Source organism: Erpetoichthys calabaricus, chromosome 1 (assembly GCF_900747795.2).
Source record: "Erpetoichthys calabaricus chromosome 1, fErpCal1.3, whole genome shotgun sequence".
Taxonomy (NCBI): domain Eukaryota; kingdom Metazoa; phylum Chordata; class Cladistia; order Polypteriformes; family Polypteridae; genus Erpetoichthys; species Erpetoichthys calabaricus.
The window spans coordinates 327,814,319-327,834,814 of record NC_041394.2 but is presented as its reverse complement, the minus strand read 5'-3'; the positions used below and the strand labels follow the sequence as shown (position 1 = coordinate 327,834,814).

Here is a 20,496-nt window from a genome sequence, read left to right as displayed (position 1 = left end):
ATCAGTAACATGACTCTGATATTTGACAGGAGGCCAGCTGAGGGATGATGTGGTCAAAACGCGTTGTTCTGGTCAAGTGGTCAGGTTTCCTTTACTCTGAATCCAGGAGGCCATTTTCTACTGACCTGTGTAACAAGTTTGAACAATCGGCACGGCTGGACGGTGGTGACGAGGGGGCCTCTCTCATGCACCCTTGTCTGGTTGTTGTGCCTAGAAGAACCACAAGACTTGAAGCAGCTTACTCCCGATGATCTCCCTCAATCCAATCGCTGCTTTTGTATCCTACAATCTGTTATACTGGGGCCTTAATTGCAGGACTGGACCAATGGTGACTTTGGAGGTCTCTGCTGAGACACGTGACTTATTGCTTTTAATCCTGGGTTAAGAAGACGTTTCTCGTATTGTCCTGGCAGCACTAGTTCTTGTTTGCTCCAGATGCCACATTATAGTCTGTCACCATTATGTTGTGATAAAAATGCAGTTAATATAAAGTGATTTACACATCCATGAAGTATAGGGGTGGCCAGGGTACACTGTGACTTTTAAACAATGTGGTGTCCGTGCCACTTAATGAATTCTGCTTGTGTAGAGCTATGAAGGGCTTTCCTTTCGATTTTTCCACCACTACACACGTTTTTTACCCTTGCCAATTTAATACAAGGTGTGTAGTAGATAGATAGATACTTTATTAATTCCAAGGGGAAATTCACATACTCCAGCAGCAGCATACTGATAAAGAACAATATTAACTTAAAGAGTGATAACAATGCAGTTATACAGACCGTCAATAACTCTGTATAATGTTAACGTTTACCTCCCCGGGTGGAATTGAAGAGTCACATAGTGTAGGGGAGGAACGATCTCCTCAGTCTGTCAGTGGAGCAGGACAGTGACAGCAGTCTGTCGCTGAAGCTGCTCCTCTGTATGGAGATTATACTGTTTAGTGGATGCAGTGGATTCTCCATAATTGATAGGTGCCTGCTGAGCGCCCTTCGCTCTGCCATGGATATCAAACTGTCCAGTTCTGTACTAGTGTGTTGTACCGTGTTAACCATTATAGATGTAGTGAGAAGTCGAGCAAAATGACCCCTTTTATTGGCTAACAAGAAAGATTGCAATATACAAGCTTCTGAGGCAACTCCGGCCCCTTCTTCATTACAAACTGTGATAAATTCCTTTAAATGTTTTATAGGGTGTTTTCTGTGATCTATATGAGTCAACTTAACGTAACAGGTACTTGCAATAAAAAGTGAAATACGTTTGAATCTTTTTGGTCTGATGAAATGTAACCCTTCTTTTTTCACAGACAGACTCAAAAAAGGGACACTTTCTGGACATGCTTAGATATAAATGAAGGAGGAGACGTGACAGGCTGATCCCATAAAAAAAACATGGAGAAAAGGGCCGTGGACATTAAAGAAGAGGACTGTGAATGGGGACCCACCCACCATCACCAAGCAAGTCTGCGCATTAAGGAGGAGGAGGACTGTGAATGGGGATCTCTGGGCATTAAAGAGGAGATCATCAGTCCTGATGTACAGAAACATGAAGGCACAGATGATGTCAAAGAAGATAAGTTTATGTTGGATTCTGGGAGTCATAGTGGAGATATGTCACCGAGTAGACCCTGGTCTATTGAGCAGCATGCTGACAGTGTGAAGTCTGAGTTAGCGATACCTGACATCGAGAACGTTAAGGACATGTCACCAAGGAGAGCACTGAAGGATCATTCTGAGGAAAGTAAGTGTCAAATTATAATACAGGCAAGTCTTAGAAGTGTTGTTTCTCTGAAATGAGCTCACGTACAGTTTATTCAAAACTTTGAAATGTTCTGCACATTTTTTTTGTGAAGTATACAAAAGAATTTTTAAATTGAAGAGTTCTGTTTATTTACAAGTACAATGTAAACATTTGAATTGAACACTACGCTAGTTTGGGGGTCATATATTCTAAAATATTTTGATTTGACTTTCTCAGGCCTGCTAAATCCAGTCTAGGGTCATAGGGTAGCTGCAGGATACCCTAGTAGTACTGGGAACAAAGCGGAACCCTCCAAACCACCCCCCCAAGAACAAGATACCAGTCCATTGTGATGCCCACACTCACTGGTCCAGTTCAGCGTCACCCGTTAGCCTAATCTTCCCATTAGGTTATTTATAATTTTTTTTAAAAGTAATAACATTTACTATAATAGATGGCATGCTTCCCTAATTATAAAACAGGTAATTTTGGAGGAAGACTTACACAGACATGGAGAGAATATGCAGACTCCACACAGACAGTGTGGGATATGAACTCCAGGACGATGCATTGTGCTGCTCCTTGTTACCCACCTAAAATAGTAATATTGACTGGCATGTAATTAAATAATAGCCACGTTTGGGAGATGTGTGTCTCAGGCATTTTCAATGAAAATGCTAACATGACTGCTACATGAATTAGGGCTGGAGAAATATTGGAGCATTCCTTCATGTACAGTATATTCTAAACGTATCCGTTCTGCAGATCAACATCTAGATACCTAACTAGAATCCAGGAGAATATAAACAAAAAGGATGAATTGTGGATTAATTCAAGCTGTCGGCGATCCTGCTGCTGCTGCCAAAGAAGGCACCCTCACTGTCTTAAGAGCTGACTGGCCACTGCAGCCACATGGCCTTTAGCTTCACTGCAATCCCCAGGCCCCGAGTTAGAGCCTTGCAGCAGAGAGGAGAGCTAATTCTTTAGATGTCATGCTTGGGTCACAGAGTTGCACAAATACACACAGGAGATTTTAGAGACAGAAACACTTCAAACAAACATAAGTCTCTTTCAGGAGTGAATCGAGCTCTCTGTGTAGTCGGAGGGGACAGTTCCGTCTCTCAATGAAAAGAATAGAAAGTCTTCCTCTTCATAGGGGCGTGCCTCGGGAGCGGGACCCCCAACAGGAGCAGAGGATGTCTGAGGGAGAAGAGAGACAAGGTAACGAGACAAAGAGTAGGACAGCTGCTGTACAGGCTTTTAAATGTTGGAAGCGCTGCGCGAGATGCAGATCACGTGGCAGGGCAGCAGCAGCAGCAAGCCAGCAGCTGATCGAGCAAAGAGGAGGTAAAAAATGGTATTAGTTTCCCATTGTATCACCGTTTTAAGAGGAGCATTTTGGAGGAGCTACCCCGTCTCCTTGGGGTGTGTTCAGCCCACCTCTGAACAGCTAAAGAGATTTAAAGGAGGCGTTGTGTAAGCTTAATGCTTTTGTGTAAATAAAACTTGTGATTAGAGGCACTGCGTCTAAAACAGAAATCTGGAAGCATCTCTAAGTTAAGAAAATGGATGAACGAGTTGACGAATGTACTCTGCTCCCGCGCAACTGCAGATGAGCATTCTGGATGTGCTTTGGAGTGAAGGTGGTTGGTTGCCCTATTCGCTATAACAACACTGGTAGAATGATGAGAAGAAGTTACTGATTGAGCTCGATAGACTAAATGGAATTGTCCTTACTGCCAATGTTTGATCACACTAACAAACTGAAGGACTCTCCTCGCTGCCACACAGCACCAAATGTTTCACCTTGGGAAATGATTTTGGGAGACTTCTAAATTAAAAGATTCTTTTAATTAAATTCAAATTCTTTAAATGCACAAATTAATTTCTTGCAGACTGCAGTTTTATGTCACACTAATGTCATAACTCCTCTTTGCCTGTTACCAACCTCCCTGCTTTCTTCCCGGGAGACGAGCTCAGATATCTAAGATGTGTTTGTAAAAGCCAGCTGCACTTGTCATCCTGTTGTCTCCACACTTCTGAAGCATCATTAGTGTTGGTTTGCATTCAGAAGCAGCAGATTAGAAACGGGGGTTTAATGGGGTTATAGTTTAGTGCTCTTGTGAAACCAGTCAGCAGCACATCATAAAGCCATATATCTTACTGAAGAAAACACAGCAGTTCTTATCAGTAAAATACCTGTATCCTTAAAACTGCACTTACAATGCTTTAGTCTTTTTACTGCCAGCAGTCCGTTTCCTTATTTTCAAGAACTTGTGCAGACAATTATCATAAAACAGAGTAAAATAAAGTGAAACAACACTAAAAGAGCATTAACAAAGTAAGTTTCAAAAGACAAATGCATTATATGCAGTCCTTAATTTCTCACCATTTCTGAGAATATTTTAGTCTCCATTATAGTCAAACGTCTTGTTAAAATTTTAGAGAAATATTTCCAATTGCGCTGACTGAAAAGGTCAAGGAAAGACCTGCTGGTCACCTCACCACACATCATCCCCATTATACTCCGAATCAATCATAAAATAAATGAGCACCTCTCTTTGGATGTCTGTGTTCTGCCATTCTGAATCTGCCCCCATTATGTAAGACTCTCTTTCCGTGGTCAACATATGCAATCAAATTTTAAGTATACACATTTATATAACAAAAAAATGTTGATTTAATGACACGTAATTTGGAAGAAAAGCAGTTTGTTAAGATTTGAAATCGAGAGATGTTTTATAATAGCCCAAGGTTGTAACCAATACTGTTCTACACAAAACATCAAAGCCAAAGCGCTAAACAAAAGCAAATTCACAAAACGGAGAGCAAGACATCAAAAAGTAAGCAATAAGAAAAGCACAACTGAAACTTTTTAATTGAGGCCACGGTAATGGATAAAGTGTCACAGTGCAAACCAGCTTTCATATGCTGTGCTGATGATTTCATATAACTTGGCCTCTGGCACATAACCCCCTGACAGCCACCCGTCGCATCACTGCAATGGCACCAGAAAAAAAGGAAAATTACATTCTCGTAGATGCACCCACTTTGAAAATAAAACTACAAATAAATAAATGAAAAAAATGATCCATGACTCTATACACAGTAAAACCTCTGGTTCTGAACGTCTCTGAACACGTAGAAATCGGGTTACGATCAAAAAGTTCACCAAGCTTTTGCATCTGTTCATGACCACACACTTGGGTGGCGAACAAAAACACCGGCAGTCACCCACTTTCCTTTCCGCTTCGTATGTGCCAATTATTTCCGCATGTGTTCAGTCTCTCCCTGTACATTGTTCTCGGTCAGACGTGCGTGCATTCACTGTGAACTCTTTGTGCTCTATTTCATGTGCTTTTGGATTAATTTTGCAATTAACCATGGCCTCTAAGCAAGTGAAGAGTGGCAGTGTTGGTGAAAAAAGTTTTGAAGAAAATTTAAATTAAATTAAAGAGAGAAATTATTAACCTCATGCAAGGTTAGTTTTTGTATAAACTAAGGATTTTTAAAATTTTCATTTTTTTCCCTGTGCTTAAAGCTCATTTTAAAAAAAAAAAAAAAGTGTTTTTAGCGAGCGGTGCGTAGCGCTGTAGCATGAACTCTTGCAATGTTAGTTTTCTCTGTTCAAGGGTTCCATCCATCCATCCATTTTCCAACCCGCTGAATCCGAACACAGGGTCACGGGGGTCTGCTGGAGCCAATCCCAGCCAACACAGGGCACAAGGCAGGGAACCAATCCCGGGCAGAGTGCCAACCCACCGCAGGACACACACACACAAACACACCCACACACCAAACACACACTAGGGCCAATTTAGAATCACCAATCCACCTAACCTGCATGTCTTTGGACTGTGGGAGGAAACCGGAGCGCCCGGAGGAAACCCACGCAGACACGGGGAGAACATGCAAACTCCACGCAGGGTGGACCCGGGAAGCGAACCCGGATCTCCTAACTGCGAGGCAGCAGCGCTACCACTGCACCACCGTGCCACCCTGTTCAAGGGTTTCTGAGTGTTATTCAATGTTTTTACATTTAGTTTACTATTATGCTGTGCATTCTATGGTATAATTAACTATTTTTTGTGCTTAAAAATCTTTTAAAAAATATATTTACATACAGTTCGTATGGTCTGGAATGGATTAATTGTATTTACATACAATCTTATGGGGGCAATTAGTTCGGGTTGCGACCAGAGTTTTGGAGTGAATTACGGTCATGACCCGAGGTTCCACTGTGTGTGTGTGTGTGTGTGTGTGTAAATGAATATATTTATTTTAGGGCTGGACAAGTTAATGCGTTATCATTTTAATGCATTAATTAATTAACGCCGACAATTATTTTATCGCACGTTGATGCAGTTTGTTGTTGTTATTATTATTATTATTGTGAAAGCCTCAGCTTCACAAGCGATCGATAGAGATCAGTGATTTTGTTGTTACAGCGCTTTTCGATACGCTTTTGCAGGAAGGAAGTTAGCTTTGTTGATTTGACCTCGATTCCCTGCGCGTGCATGAGTAGCGAAGAGCAAACAGCTTCTAAAATGACATGTGGAGAGATACCAATGTGAATGCTCAAAGCAAAATAATCCATGGATGACTTTTTTCATATTATCCCTGAATCGATTTTGATGCAAGTGATCTGGAGATGTAGATCGAAAACAAAAGTGAGCTACCGGCATCAGCTGATCGTGGTGCTCAACACGTTCGTGTAGCTGATCCACCTATGGCAACGTTCGCCTGGGAGGACAGACACTTATGATGACAGGAGGTACAAATCATATTGCGTCTCACTTCAACTGCCACCCACGCGCACCCGTCTCACAAAGACCGCCAGCCCACCGTGTATTCCTGCTGGCCGTCGAGCTGCCCTCCGCGCAGCTGCTGCTTCCACAAGCGCCAACAGCAGGCAGCAACAGACTTCTTATGTTGATTTGTGTGTGAAACCATTGCTTTGTGAAAACTGAGTTTTTTGGAAAAAATTATTCACCTTCAAAGAGTTGCTACTGAGCATACAACTGTTTATACTGCTGCCTGATAAAAGAAAATGTTTCTGTTCAGATAAAAAAGAAAACAGATTTAGCAGGGGTGGGGGTTGATTTATTTGATTTTAACGAATTCAGTAAAATTAAAAAAAAAAAAAAGATTTACAAATGTTAACTTGCTGTTGCTCTGAAGGTGCCTGTTATGTTATGATTGTGGCTCTGGACTCTGAGGGTAGCTTGTTTATAATATATATATATATATATATATATATACACACACACACACACACACACACACACAGTGATACCTTGACTTACGAGTGTCCCAACTAACGAGTTTTTTGAGATATGAGCAGTCTCTTGGCCAATTTTTTGCTTTGAGTTGAGAGCTAAAGTTTGGGTTACGAGCCAGCTTCAGATACCCCAGCCCACCGCTAGCACGTGCAGCTCGCCACAGTGAATGCCCCAACATCCCGTGACTCACTCGTTTACTTTAAGCAGTTAGCTCGCAGTGGAAACTTCAGTGTTGTGCTCGCAGTTATTTTGCAAAGCTTTGTTTTTCCAACTATGGGTCCGAAGAAAGTGAGTGCAAAGGACAGTGCAGAGAAGAAGAAGCGGATGATGTCCATTGAATTAAAGAAAGAAATTATAGAAAAACATGACCAACGTGTGCGTGTAGTCGATTTGGCGAAGCAGTACTAGCGTCTGCACCATACTGAAGCAGAAGGACTCGATAAAGGCTATAACGCCAGCCAAGGGCGTTTAAAATCATTTCTAAGCAGCGGACATCTATCCATGAAAATATGGAGAAGCTGCTGATTGTGTGGTTGACGGAGAAGCAGCTCACAGGAGATACCGTGACGGAGGCTATAATCTGCGAGAAGGCACGAGCGATTTACACTGATTTGCAGCAACAGACCCCAGGCACTTCAACAGATGAGGTATTGGGCGAGCTGTTTAAAGCCAGTCGGGGCTGGTTCGAGAATTTTAAAAAGAGGACCGGCATTCACTCCATTGTCAGGCATGGTGAGGCAGTGAGCGAGGATATAAAGGCAGCTGAGGATTACCTCAAAACTTTTGCAGGAGTTATAGCGGCCAAAGGATACATCCCCCTGCAAGTCTTCAATTGTGATGAGACAGGACTCTTCTGGAAGAAGATGCCAAGGAGGACTTATATAACAGCAGAGGAGAAGAGGATGCCTGGCCACAAACCCATGAAGGACATGCTAACCCTCGCACTGTGCGCCAATGCAAGCGGCGACTGCAAGATTAAGTCACTGCTCGTTTATCATTCAGAAAACCCCAGAGCCTTTAAGTCACAAAAGATTATGAAAGAAATACTGCAGGTTATGTGGAGGGCAAACCCAAGGGTGTGGGTCACCAGCCAGTTCTTTGTGGAGTTGATGAATTTGGTCCTTGGTCCTGACGTTAAAAAGTATCTCCAGGAAAATAACCTACCTCTGCAAGCCCTTCTCGTCCTGGACAATGCGCCTGCTCACCCACCTAACCTTGAAGATGACATCCTCGAAGAGTTCAGGTTTATAAAGGTTCTCTACCTTCCACCCAACACCACCCCTATCTTGCAGCCTATGGACCAGCAGGTGATTTCTAATTTTAAAAAGCTCTTCACCAAGCCCCTGTTCCGCTGCTGCTTTGAAGTGACGGAGAGCACAAACCTCACCCTTCGAGAGTTCTGGAAGGACCACTATAACATTGTGATATGCCTCAGAATTATCGATTTGGCCTGGCAGAGTGTTACAAAGGGGACATTGACCTCTGCGTGGAAGAAGCTGTGGCCTGAGGTTTTGTCTGAAATGGAATTTGAAAGACTTGAATCCAAAGCAGCAGTGATGGAGGAGATTGTATCCCTCGGCAAGACCATGGGCATGGACATGGATGAAGATGACATCAATAGCTCCTCCGTTGTCAGTTCTTCAGAGTGCTCCTTGATGAGCTCAAAGGAGCTACAGACACAGCAGCACACGGAGGTTTTGCAAGAAATAAGTGACGTGGAGGAAGTTATCTCTACAAGTGAGATAAAGGAAATGTTTGGAATGTGGGAGAAACTTTCAGACTTTATTCAAAAGAAACACCCAGAAAAAGTTTCAACTGGGCGCACGACTGCGCTATTTAATGATACTTGCATGACTCATTTTAGAAACATTCTGAAAGGGAGGATGAAATAGACCTCATTGGACAAGTATTTTTCGAAAACCCCTGTTGTTGAAAGTAAGGAAGGTGCGGCGAAAAGGGCAAAAATTAGTGAATAACATTCAGTTCAGCCTTTCTCCACCACCTCCATCAGCATCTTCAACTCGTCTGATCTCCAAAGTAAATGCTGTACATACTGTACTTAATAAAACCAGTTTATTGCAGTACATTCTATTGTATTGTGTTTTTATATAATATTCGTTATTTATAAGTATATTTTTCTTATTTAAAAACGTAACAAAAAAATTGTAGTGTTTTTTGGGAGTCTGGGACAGATTAATGACATTTCAATTCATTCAATGGGGAAAATTGTTTTGAGATAAGAGTATTTTGACTTACAAGCTCGGTCACGGAATGAATTAAACTGGTATGTTAAGGTATCACTGTATGTATGTATGTATATATTATATAATAAATGGATGGAGGCGAAGGTCTGTGATACGGTTTGCATATTTGTAGCTGGAGATCCACAAAGGGAGAAAATGAATCACGTATCATAAAGTAGTTTTTATTCCTGAGCTTTCAGCCCCTGCCAGGGGCCTTCATCAGAGGATAATGCTTAGACATGCAAGAGTCAAAGGCAATATATAGCAAAACTTAGGTGGTGATGAAGGTGGGGTGGTGGGGGGCGGTTGGAGCTAGGTCAGTGTGTGTGTATGTTTTATGGGGGATTGGTTGTAAAGTTACTTGTACATTGTCCCAGTTGTATGTACAGTATGTCCTGTTGATTTAGTATACGTGTAGATCAGTGATCGTGAGTTCTTCCTTCTGACGGCATTGCGATGTTCCTGTGTACGTGTTATGATTCTTTTTGAAGTTTGTCCTACGTACACCGCTGGGCAAGAACAGCATGGAATGCTATAAACTGCGTTTCGTGTTTCTGCCGTGAATTTCTTGTTTTTAGCATTAAAAAGGACCGTGCGTAGATTGTTCGCAGGCTTGTGTGCTAGTCTGATACCTGATTTTGCCAGGATGTGTGCTGTCCCTTCAGACACTCTGTATTAAGGAAGTGTGTACCAGGTGGGGTGTATTAAGGAACATTGCAGTGCCGTTAGAAGGAAGGACTCGCGATCACCGATCTATACGTATACAAAATCAACAGGACATACATTTAACTGGGACAATGTATGAGTAACATTTAAGGCCAATACTAAAAGTGCCAGAGAGCTGGCTGAATCTTGGCTATCGGACGAAAACGCCATTAACAGACATTTGGACATAACCCAGCATATGCAAACTTAAGAACATATTCATAATAAATAATACTTTATGACCAGTACCCCCCCACACGTATATACACACACTGACCAGGCTCCAACCGGCCCCCACCACACCACCCCACCTCCATCACCACCTAAGTTTGCTATATATTGCCTTTGATTCTCTTGTTAAGTTACCCTCTGATGAAGGCCCCTGGCAGGGGCTGAAAGCTCAGGAATAAAAACTACTTTGATACGTGACTCTTTCTCTCCCTTTGTGGATCATTAGCAGCAAATATTATAATTTCTCTCTATACATCTCTGTCTACCTCAAACCTTCGCAAAAGGGGACTTGTAAAATAAAATAAAACCAAACCAAAGCCTGATCCTAACCGCGTGCTTGAGCGCCTGAAGGCTAAACAATACATGACTGACTAACACAACAGTTCACATCACTGAAACCTGCCAGGCTTCAAAGCTGTAAGATAAGTGGACTTGCATCCATCCCTCTTGGAGTCTTTGGGTTAAATTGCCAAACTCAAATCCTCATAGTAAATAAACCATTTTGTGTAGTAATTGTCACATTACTTTTTTCATAACCCCATCCAGTCTTTTTCAGCCATGCATAAACTGTAAAGTGTCTGGCAAAAATAAACTTGCTATAACAGATGGCATGTCATGACTTCTAAAAGCAGTGGGAAAATTTGTTTTATAAGTACAATCTACACAGGCCTTAAGTAAATAAAATATTATGAAAATAAAGTTTTTAAAATGAATTCAAAAGAAATTTCTGTATAATAATAAATGGGATTCATACTATTGTAAAATGTACCACCTGATCTAGTCCATTTCCTGTCTGGGAGTACTCCTTCTGTTTGGCTGCAGTGACTCTGCATATGATGAGTTGTTAAAATACACAGAGCAATATTTGCAAATTGTCTGATTTAAATGCCGTTTTCACTGCTGTTTGTTTCATTTGCTTAGGCTTTTCACAGAAAGGTTGTATCATTTGAGCCAGTGCTTTCTTGTTAATGGTACTTGAACCAAAGTGGTGTCCTCTGGCTGCTTCTTGTTTTATTGGTATGCTAAGTAGCACAAATGTATAAAGCAGTGAAGAATGGGAATGTGTTCCCAACAAAATGAATGTGAAGTGTGGCATTGCTTTTATGTGAATGTATCTGATTAAGAATAAGCTATTTTACACTCGCCATTTATCTCATTTGCTGAATGTTTTATTTATTTAAAACATGCTTAAATTTTACATTTCTGTTTTTTCAGATTTCCAGGACAGTGGCAGTTTCTCCCTGCAGAACAGAGGACAGCATGCAGCGTCTGATGAAAAAGTGCAGAAATCTACATCTGGATTGGAGAGTGTGTTACCAGCTCCTTTGGAATCAAACTCTGCAACGTCTATGAAAAAAACCAGGACAGGTGCCATCAACAAGCAACAGGCGCAAAAAACAAGTACCTGCCAAGAGCGCAGAAAAGGGTGGAAGCATAAATCTAACTGTAAAAGTCAACAGTGGAGTTCTACAAAACAAAAGCCCTACTGCTGTTCTGAATGTGGCAAGCTATTCTCCAATAAGAGCAATCTTAATGTACACTTAAGAATTCACACAGGCGAGAAGCCCTTTTGCTGTCCTGAATGTGGTAAACAATTCTCCCATAGTAGCGGCCTAAAGATTCACTCTAAAATTCACGCTGGAGAGAGTCCATATTGCTGTTCGGAATGTGGTAAGCTATTTTCCAACAAGAGCCATTTTCAGAGACACACGAGAATTCACACTGGAGAGAAACCATATAGTTGTCCTGAATGTGGCCGACAATTCTCTTGCAGTGGCCTTCTTCAGACCCACAGAAGAATCCACACAGGGGAGAAACCATATAACTGTCCTGAATGTGGCAAAAAATTTTCACAAGTAAGTAATCTTAAGACCCACGCAAGAATTCACACGGGAGAGAAACCGTACAACTGTTCTGAATGTGGGAAACGATTTTCACGCATATGTCATCTTAAGACACACTCAAGAATTCATACTGGAGAGAAACCCTATTGCTGCTCTGAGTGTGGCAAACAATTTTCCAATGGTAGCCATCTTCAGACTCACACCAGAGTTCATACTGGAGAGAAACCATACAGCTGTTCTGAATGTGGAAAGTTGTTTTCACAAATAAGCCATCTTAAGACACACACAAGAATTCACACTGGGGAGAAACCATATGGCTGTTCTGAATGTGGTAAACAATTCTACGACAGTAGCTATCTTCAGACTCACTCAAGAATTCACACTGGAGAAAAGCCATATAGCTGTTCTGAATGTGGTAAACGATTCTCACAAGTAAGTCAACTTAAGACCCACGCTAGAATTCACACTGGAGAGAAGCCATATGGCTGTCCTGAATGTGGCAAGCGATTCTCTGATGGTAGCCGTCTTCAGACCCACACAAGAATTCATACAGGAGAGAAGCCATACAGTTGTTCTCAGTGTGGGAAGCGATTCTCACAAATAGGCCATCTTCAAACTCACAGAAGGATTCATACTGGGGAGAAACCACATTGCTGTTCTGAATGTGGCAAAGGATTCTCTGTCTTGAGCAGACTTCAGAAACACACATTAGTCCACACAGAAGAAAAATGTGGAACAAAACAACAGAAATAGTGCCAGTTGTACTGTCAGCTATAGGACAATTAAAAAGAAACTTTTGGGCCCATCTTGCCATCCTACCACTTGCCATAATTTGATATAAATTACAAACAGAAGTGTTACTGAAAACAGTACTGGTGCCAGGCCAAGCCGTCGCTGCAAAGCTAAGGGAGTAAGAGCTACAGCAGAACAGCCGTGACTAAAGCATGAGATTCATTCCTTTCTTAACTGTGTGTGTACAAGAAAGTATGGAGACATTTTGTTAAAGAGAAAGTAAAGATGAAGAAACAAACCTCAAGACATCAATGTAATCTGCAAAAACATGCGTCCATAGAACAAAGATGATCCTTGGCAGTTATCTGATATCATGCAACAAAATTCATCCCATAAGAATACCCATCTTATGATACAACTCTGGGAGCAGACAATGACTTCACAAAGATCTAGAAAACAAGAAGATTACTGTGTGCACATCACTTATTGTACAACAGTCAAGTTCATGGTGGCAGGGCCCTCTGAGAACTGCTCAGGCTTAGCTGATGTGCTGGCAGGATCAACTTGTACGAAAGGAGTCCATCATGGACACAAAAAGCCCACAACAGCCTCCAGTGTATTGCTTGTTCAACCCTTCTGGAGAAATAAAGGTATGGCTGAAGCCCACCAGCACCTTTTTATGCAGGTAGAAGCAGTGCAGTGTCCTACTTCAGTACTATGTGAATCAACAACAACTGACTAGTGGCTGGTGGCACAGGGGTGAGCTGAGAGCTGAAAATAACCATTTAATCACGGGTGCTCAGGATTTGTCCTGTGCTGAATGACCATTGAGAGCAAAGTGGCTCGGTGATGTGTGTATCCAAAATATGAAAGCTTCCAGAATGTTCTGCCTTGGAAAATCTTAAAAAAAATAAAAACCACACGTGCAATATGCCAACACCATGTAGACATTGGAACCACACTTGGGACAGAATAACCGATAATGGAGAAGTTAGAATGACATTAGGCACACCAGTCCTTGCAAACAGAATATATATATGTTATATATATATAAATATTATGATGCTAGTAAATTAGAATTCATTGTCAAAAAATCAGACAGCACAGAAGATAAACCACTGGACAACTCCTGACATGACTACTTCAATGCTAAGAATCACAAATCTATAACGTGGAGCAATACCACCAAATTGTGCCAGTTGTACCAGGCCTGTCTAGACTAGCCTCATTCATAAGAATCAACAAACAAAGGGCACTGCTGGGTACAATGGAGGACTTGCTGGACCCTCATGGCATATTCCAGAGATATACAGCAGTAGGAATGGAAGAACTCCCCATGACTAATGCGTGATGGCAATGCACCACACAAACCCTTAAAGAGAAATGTGCCCCTCCGAGAAAGCTAAGATGAGACAAGAAATGCAAACGGGTACCACGCACTCACAGCGCTGGAGCTCCCGACTACTGAAGTTCTCATGATCTCTTCTCGTGGTGGACTTTGCTGAAGCAGTGTGTTTTCACCTTGATTACATTTGCTACAGCTAACAGACAGAAAAGATAAACTGATAATGGCTGCATGTTTCTAAGGTTCTGTTCTTCCTCTGTACTGAGGCTGATGATGATGGCATCAGAAGTGTCAAGTATTCACCTAGACGATGGCTTCTGCCGTCATTCTATTGCCCTCACGTCAACGAGTACGGCACAAACAAATTCGAAAACGTACACGTGGCACAACAGTCTGGGACGTTTAGATAACTCTTTAGGGGGTGGGAGCATTTTGAATTGTTTATTTACTTTGTTGAAGAGACGGGTACTCATTTTTGTTAAGTAAATTTTTTTTTTACCAATCATATTAAAAATATACAACAATGCAATTACATATATTAGCAGATAAAACGCATGTATTTAAAATATATTTCTACAGTATTGAGTAGTAAAAACTGAGTCCAAAATGGGCTTGTGCTGGCTGAGAAAGGAATCACCAGCAATGTCGACTCCAAATGGTGTCACTTGATGTGTGGTTATCAGTTGTGACAACTCAGTTATAGGATGTGCTGTCGACCCACTGCAGGGAGGAGAGAATGAAGACAAAACTGAGTGCCATCATGAACAATGCTGCACATCCTCTCTGTGACACACCAACACCGAGGACTTTCACACAATGAATTACTCAAAGAAGGGTGTCAAGAAACACGATGGGGGCTCCTTTATACCAATGGCAGTGTGCATGTATAACGAACACCACACTGGGACTGGCACTGCGCTTTTTATCTTTGGCCAAGTCAGAAGCTTTTCTTGCTTTTTACCTATACCTCTGTGTGTTTTAGGCAGGGTGGGGTGTCAGGCTGGAGGTAGGCAGTTATATTGTTGTTTTCTATTTTGAACGCCTGTAACAGCTAAATATCCCCTTGGGACAAATAAAGATCTGTCTGTCCCTCTATCCATTATATAGTGCCTTTCACATATATTTATCTATCTGATATGTAGTACATTTCTATCTGTCTATCCATCCATTATATAGTGCCTTTCACATGTATTTATCTAATATGTAGTACATTTCTGGCTGGCTGTCTATCCATCCATCCATTATATAGTGCCTTTCACAAATATTTATCTATCATGTAGTACATTTCTTTCTATCTGTTATTTAGCTGCTTTATGTCCATGCAGAGGAATCATTTGCCCGACTGACTTCCATGCCCCACTGCCCAACCATTACAAACCCCTCCACCATCAACTGCCATTGTGTATCGAAGACCTTCTTTGGCCGTCTCCAAATGTAAACCAGACTGAGTGCAGGAGATGTGGTGACAGATCACTCCTGAGACCATCTGACGTGTTCCATTGCTCAGCTCTCCAGGTTTCGTGTTCCTTCCATCAGGTTTTGTGTGTTGGCCTTGGACATGCAGTAAGCAGTTTCCAGAATGGCAGCCTATAAATTCCACCGTTGTGAAGCTCACCGGGTTCAGTTTGTCGTAGGGCTGATTCAGTTCTGTGCTCAGTTTTCAGGTTGTAGTTTGGTGACATTTAGCTGCTGATCCTATGAAGTGTCTGTCTGTCCCCGTGGGTGACTTCGGCAGGCCGCCACTTTGTTGAAGTTTGTGCACGAGTGCCTAAGGCTGCCATTATTTTTGAGGCTGTTCCCAATGACATGTACAGTGTATTAACTTTACTGGCTCTGCGACTGATGCACTGACAAATCTGGCAACAGCTATTTGAGAGTCGGTTTTGTTCTCAGAACTTCCACACCAAAGTCCTAATTGTCAGGCCTCTCCAATAGCCAACACGTACTGCAAATCAACAGTCAAACTGGGCACGTCCTTGTGGAGTTGGGCTTTAATAACTGCACAGCCAAAGTCAAACGTTATGTGGAGTTTCTGATTGTCCATCCCTGCCTACCCAAAAACACCTACAGGTGGACAAAAAGGAGGCCTCATCTGGAGTACTGGGTGTAAGTTTGGTCTCCAGGCTACAAGGAGGACATAGCAGTGCTAGAAAAAGTCCAGAGAAGAGCAACTGGGCTAATTCCAGGGCTACAGGGGATGAGTTATAAAGAAAGATTAAAAGAGCTGAGCCTTTACAGTTTAAGCACAAGAAGGTTAAGGGGTGACCTGATTGAAGTGTTTCAAATTATGAAAGGAATTAATGCAGTGGATCGAGACTGTTATTGTAAAATGAGTTCATCAAGAACACGGGGACACAGTTGGAAACTTGTTAAGGGTAAATTTCACACAAACATTAGGAAGTTTTTCATCACACAGAGGACCTTGGAATAAACTACCAAGTAGTGTGAGTTAGGGACAGTTAGGGCTTTCAAAACTCGGCTTGATGTTTGTTTAGAAGAATTCAGTGGGTAGGACTGGTGAGCTTTGTTGGGCTGAATGGTCTGTTCTTGTCTCAATTGTTCTAATGTTCTAATCTTTTGCTTTTTAGAATTCAAGTTTGTGGTATCTGGTGTTACAGACAGAAAGGCAATCCACGCGTGTCAATAAGGGATGACTTCAAGTCTTGTATTGGAAAGAGTACTATTTTTTTTTTCCTAAATCCAAATATGGACAGATTCAGATGTGGCAATTCCTTCATTTTCCAGACAGTTATAAGGGTACCATGTAGAGAGAAGGGTTTGTGTAGCCTTAAACTACGGGAAGTGATTTATGAAACACACAAATTATCACAGCCAAACTCAGGTGGGCACAACACGTTTGATCTCCTGTCAAGACCACTCACCACCACCTCTACTCCTTCAGATGCCCGAGGGCAGCTGGCATTGCCCTCTTAGCTCTCATGCACTTCTATGGGTGCACCACATAATGGAGTGGCACATCCTGGAATGGCATCTGGTGGCACCGAATATTACTGGCACCCAGCAACCTTCTGTTCTGTTAAATGAGTCACTTCTTCAACCCCTCCAAAGATGGCACTGCCTACCTTAACAGTTTCATAGATACTGAGATTAACATATTTATAAGTTTAATTCAACATGAAGGCACTATATGTGTAATATCCACAACTTTCATAGTTAGATAGCTTAATTCACTTGCTGAACAAACAATCCAGACTAAAAATAAAAATGAAATTTCCAAACATTCACCACATAACTCACACACAAATGTTGAGAAATTATTTTAAACATTTTTGGACCAACTACAAAGGCTGTTCTTTTGATTTCCTCTTTTAAATACGCCGTGAACGTGACGGAGGAGCGCTTTCTGTAAGCGATGCTTTCGGTGTGAATTAGTGGTCAGTGTAGTTTATCTGACCTCCGACAAAGTAAAAGTGTTCTGAACGTGTTTGAAAACCCTTTCATTCAAAACTGAGAATCCCGCTAATTTAAAGAGACGATGTCCCTTTCTTGCCCACAATCCTGAGCAGGACTGATGGAAAGCTTTCAATTAGCGTAGCTCAATCTCGTTTGAAGGGCATATAGAATCCAAATCTGTCTCCCTTTAATGCTGGAACTCACATTAATGCACTCCTGGGACTTAAATCCATCAGTTTATCAAAAATGTCTTCTGCTCATGTTATTTCATTTCTTTTTTATGTGCAGTTTGCCAGACGGAATGGAACTTTTATTTTGATACGTGCATTTAGTCCCAGAACTCCTTTCAGATGTGGGTTGAGTTTCAGTTTGAACTGAATTTGTTATTACAGCTTCTCGTCTACACGCCGTTGTGTATTTGGATTGAAAGCTCTGCCCCACTCGTGAATATTCCATCCATCCATCCATTATCCAACCCGCTATATCCTAACCACAGGGTCACGGGGGTCTGCTGGAGCCAATCACAGCCAACACAGGGCGCAAGGCAGGAAACAAACCCCGGGCAGGGCGTCAGCCCACCGCAGCTCGTGAATATTGATAAGAAGTCCATCCATCCATTGTCTCCCGCTTATCCGAGGTCGGGTCGCGGGGGCAGCAGCTTGAGCAGAGATGCCCAGACTTCCCTCTCCCCGTCCACTTCTTCTAGCTCTTCCGGGAGAATCCCAAGGCGTTCCCAGGCCAGCCGAGAGACATAGTCCCTCCAGAGAGTCCTGGGTCTTCCCCGGGGCCTCCTCCCGATTAGACGTGCCCGGAACACCTCACCAGGGAGGCGTCCAGGAGGCATCCTGATCAGATGCCCAGGCCACCTCATCTGACTCCTCTCGATGCGGAGGAGCAGCGGCTCTACTCTGAGCCCCTCCCGGATGACTGAGCTTCTCACCCTATCTTTAAGGGAAAGCCCAGACACCCTGCGGAGGAAACTCATTTCAGCCGCTTGTATTCGCGATCTAGTTCTTTCGGTCACTACCCATAGCTCATGACCATAGGTGAGGGTAGGAACATAGATCGACTGGTAAATTGAGAGCTTCGCCTTGCGGCTCAGCTCCTTTTTCACCACGACAGACCGATGCAGCGCCCGCATTACTGCGAACGCCGCACCGATCCGCCTGTCGATCTCACGCTCCATTCTTCCCTCACTCGTGAACAAGACCCCGAGATACTTGAACTCCTCCACTTGGGGCAGGATCTCGCTACCAACCCTGAGAGGGCACTCCACCCTTTTCCGGCTGAGGACCATGGTCTCGGATTTGGAGGTGCTGATTCTCATCCTTGAGAATCCGTGAGACCTTGATAAGAAGTGTTCCTGATTTTCTGCCGCCTGATGTTATCTTACCACTAGATGGCAGCAGAATACCATCCTGAGCGCTGTTCAGGCCTAACACTACATATGTAGGAACAGTAGAGATCAATCTGAGAGACACTCAGGCCTAAGCGTCTTTACACTGAACTCCAAGCCTGAGAGACGCTCGGTGTAAACGTCAAAGAGATTAATGACTAACCTCACAGAGTGGCCTTTACTGTAATAGGCTGACATCACTTGGTTAGGCTTGTTAAAGATCTAACTGTATGAAAGATGAGAGGAGAAATGCACAATGGGGGTTTATTATACAGGATTTCAAAAACTGGCCACTCTGATCCAGCAGTGAAGCAACTGTACAGTGAGAGAAGGTCACCACGTGACGATCTGCCAAGGAAAAACAACGAAGGGCGAAGATTACAATCCTGTAGCTAGCTGAAGGCGTCATGTAGTGCTGCATCTGTGGACCAGATCATGCATTTACAGCTAAGGGAGGTGCCATGAAAGCCATGGAATCCAGCAGAGAAATACCAGCTAACTATCTGCTAAAGTAAGGGAATCAATGGAAACAGAAGATCGTGTGCGTTAATTAGAAAGGAGAAACGGTCAATGAGCAGAATGGGAAAAGACTCCAAAAGGATTTGGGAAGGTAAAGGTAGTAGTAGTTGTAGCAGTTTGGGGCTTACGGTTTGGGAAGTAGTTTGGGGCTTATGATTTGGGAAGTTAAAGGTAGGTTTGTGCTGACACAGCCACTTGAGCGTTAAATTAAGGATTTGGCATTTGAACCAAAGCATACTGAGCTACTACAGGAGGAGCAGAAGGGCTTTTTTCAGATTTCGCAGGCCACAATTCCATGGGATGCATACAAACACCAGCACCATCATCCAAATCTGGCTCACCCCCCTACTCATGGCTGCCTGCAGCCTCGGTACATTGTAAGGAGGAGGCTCTAACTGAGGGGAACTGGGTAACTCCAAATCCATCCTATTTATGTCCCCTTTTTGCTTTTTCCTTCTTTATCTTGTCACAAAAAGCAGACATAAGAGTCGTGAAAAGGTTTGGGGCAGCCACCTGTGTAATTAATTTCCTGGCTGCAAAGTCGAGCAAATATGAATTCAGCACTGATGTGCACAAAACCGAGTCCAAAACAGAACTGAGGGAACAGGGAAAAGGTGGAGACTTTTAAAGGGGAAGACAGGAAGTGAAGTCAAAGGGGTCGGGCTCATGAAGGTCTTCTGTCATTGGTGCGAACCCGGACGTGACATCACAGGGGCCGGAGCCGGCAAGGTCTCCTTCCATTGGCTCGGTCCCGGAAGTGACGTCAAGGGGACCAGGTGGGATCTCCCGTGAATGGTCTGCAGGCAAGGGAGAAGAAGTCAGTGCACTCTGCCACATCCCGGTATGTCCCGGAACTGTCACTACTCAAGCCCTTTAGCTGCCTCCCATGTGCACGTGTGTGACGGTTTCCAAAGCCAGAACAGCTAGAATTTCTCCCTGTTCTTTATTCTTCTCTTGCTCCACCCTGGCCGCTGCGGCAAAATCCTCTGCACGTCTCCTTATAATTTCTAATGCCCTATCCTTAACGACACCTTCCCACTGTTCA

General features: G+C 42.8%; 1 protein-coding gene across 1 annotated transcript in view; it reads left to right on the top strand.

Moving 5' to 3' along the window:
• The first annotated feature begins 1,310 nt into the window (after positions 1-1,310).
• Positions 1,311-20,496, top strand: part of LOC114663586 (zinc finger protein OZF-like) — a 52,123-nt gene continuing 32,937 nt past the window's right edge. The window contains exons 1-2 of the mRNA XM_051925891.1: positions 1,311-1,740; positions 11,417-12,766. Coding sequence (XP_051781851.1) covers positions 1,392-1,740; positions 11,417-12,766 — 1,699 coding nt within the window. The 5' untranslated portion in view covers positions 1,311-1,391. The remainder of the gene's footprint in view (positions 1,741-11,416; positions 12,767-20,496) is intronic.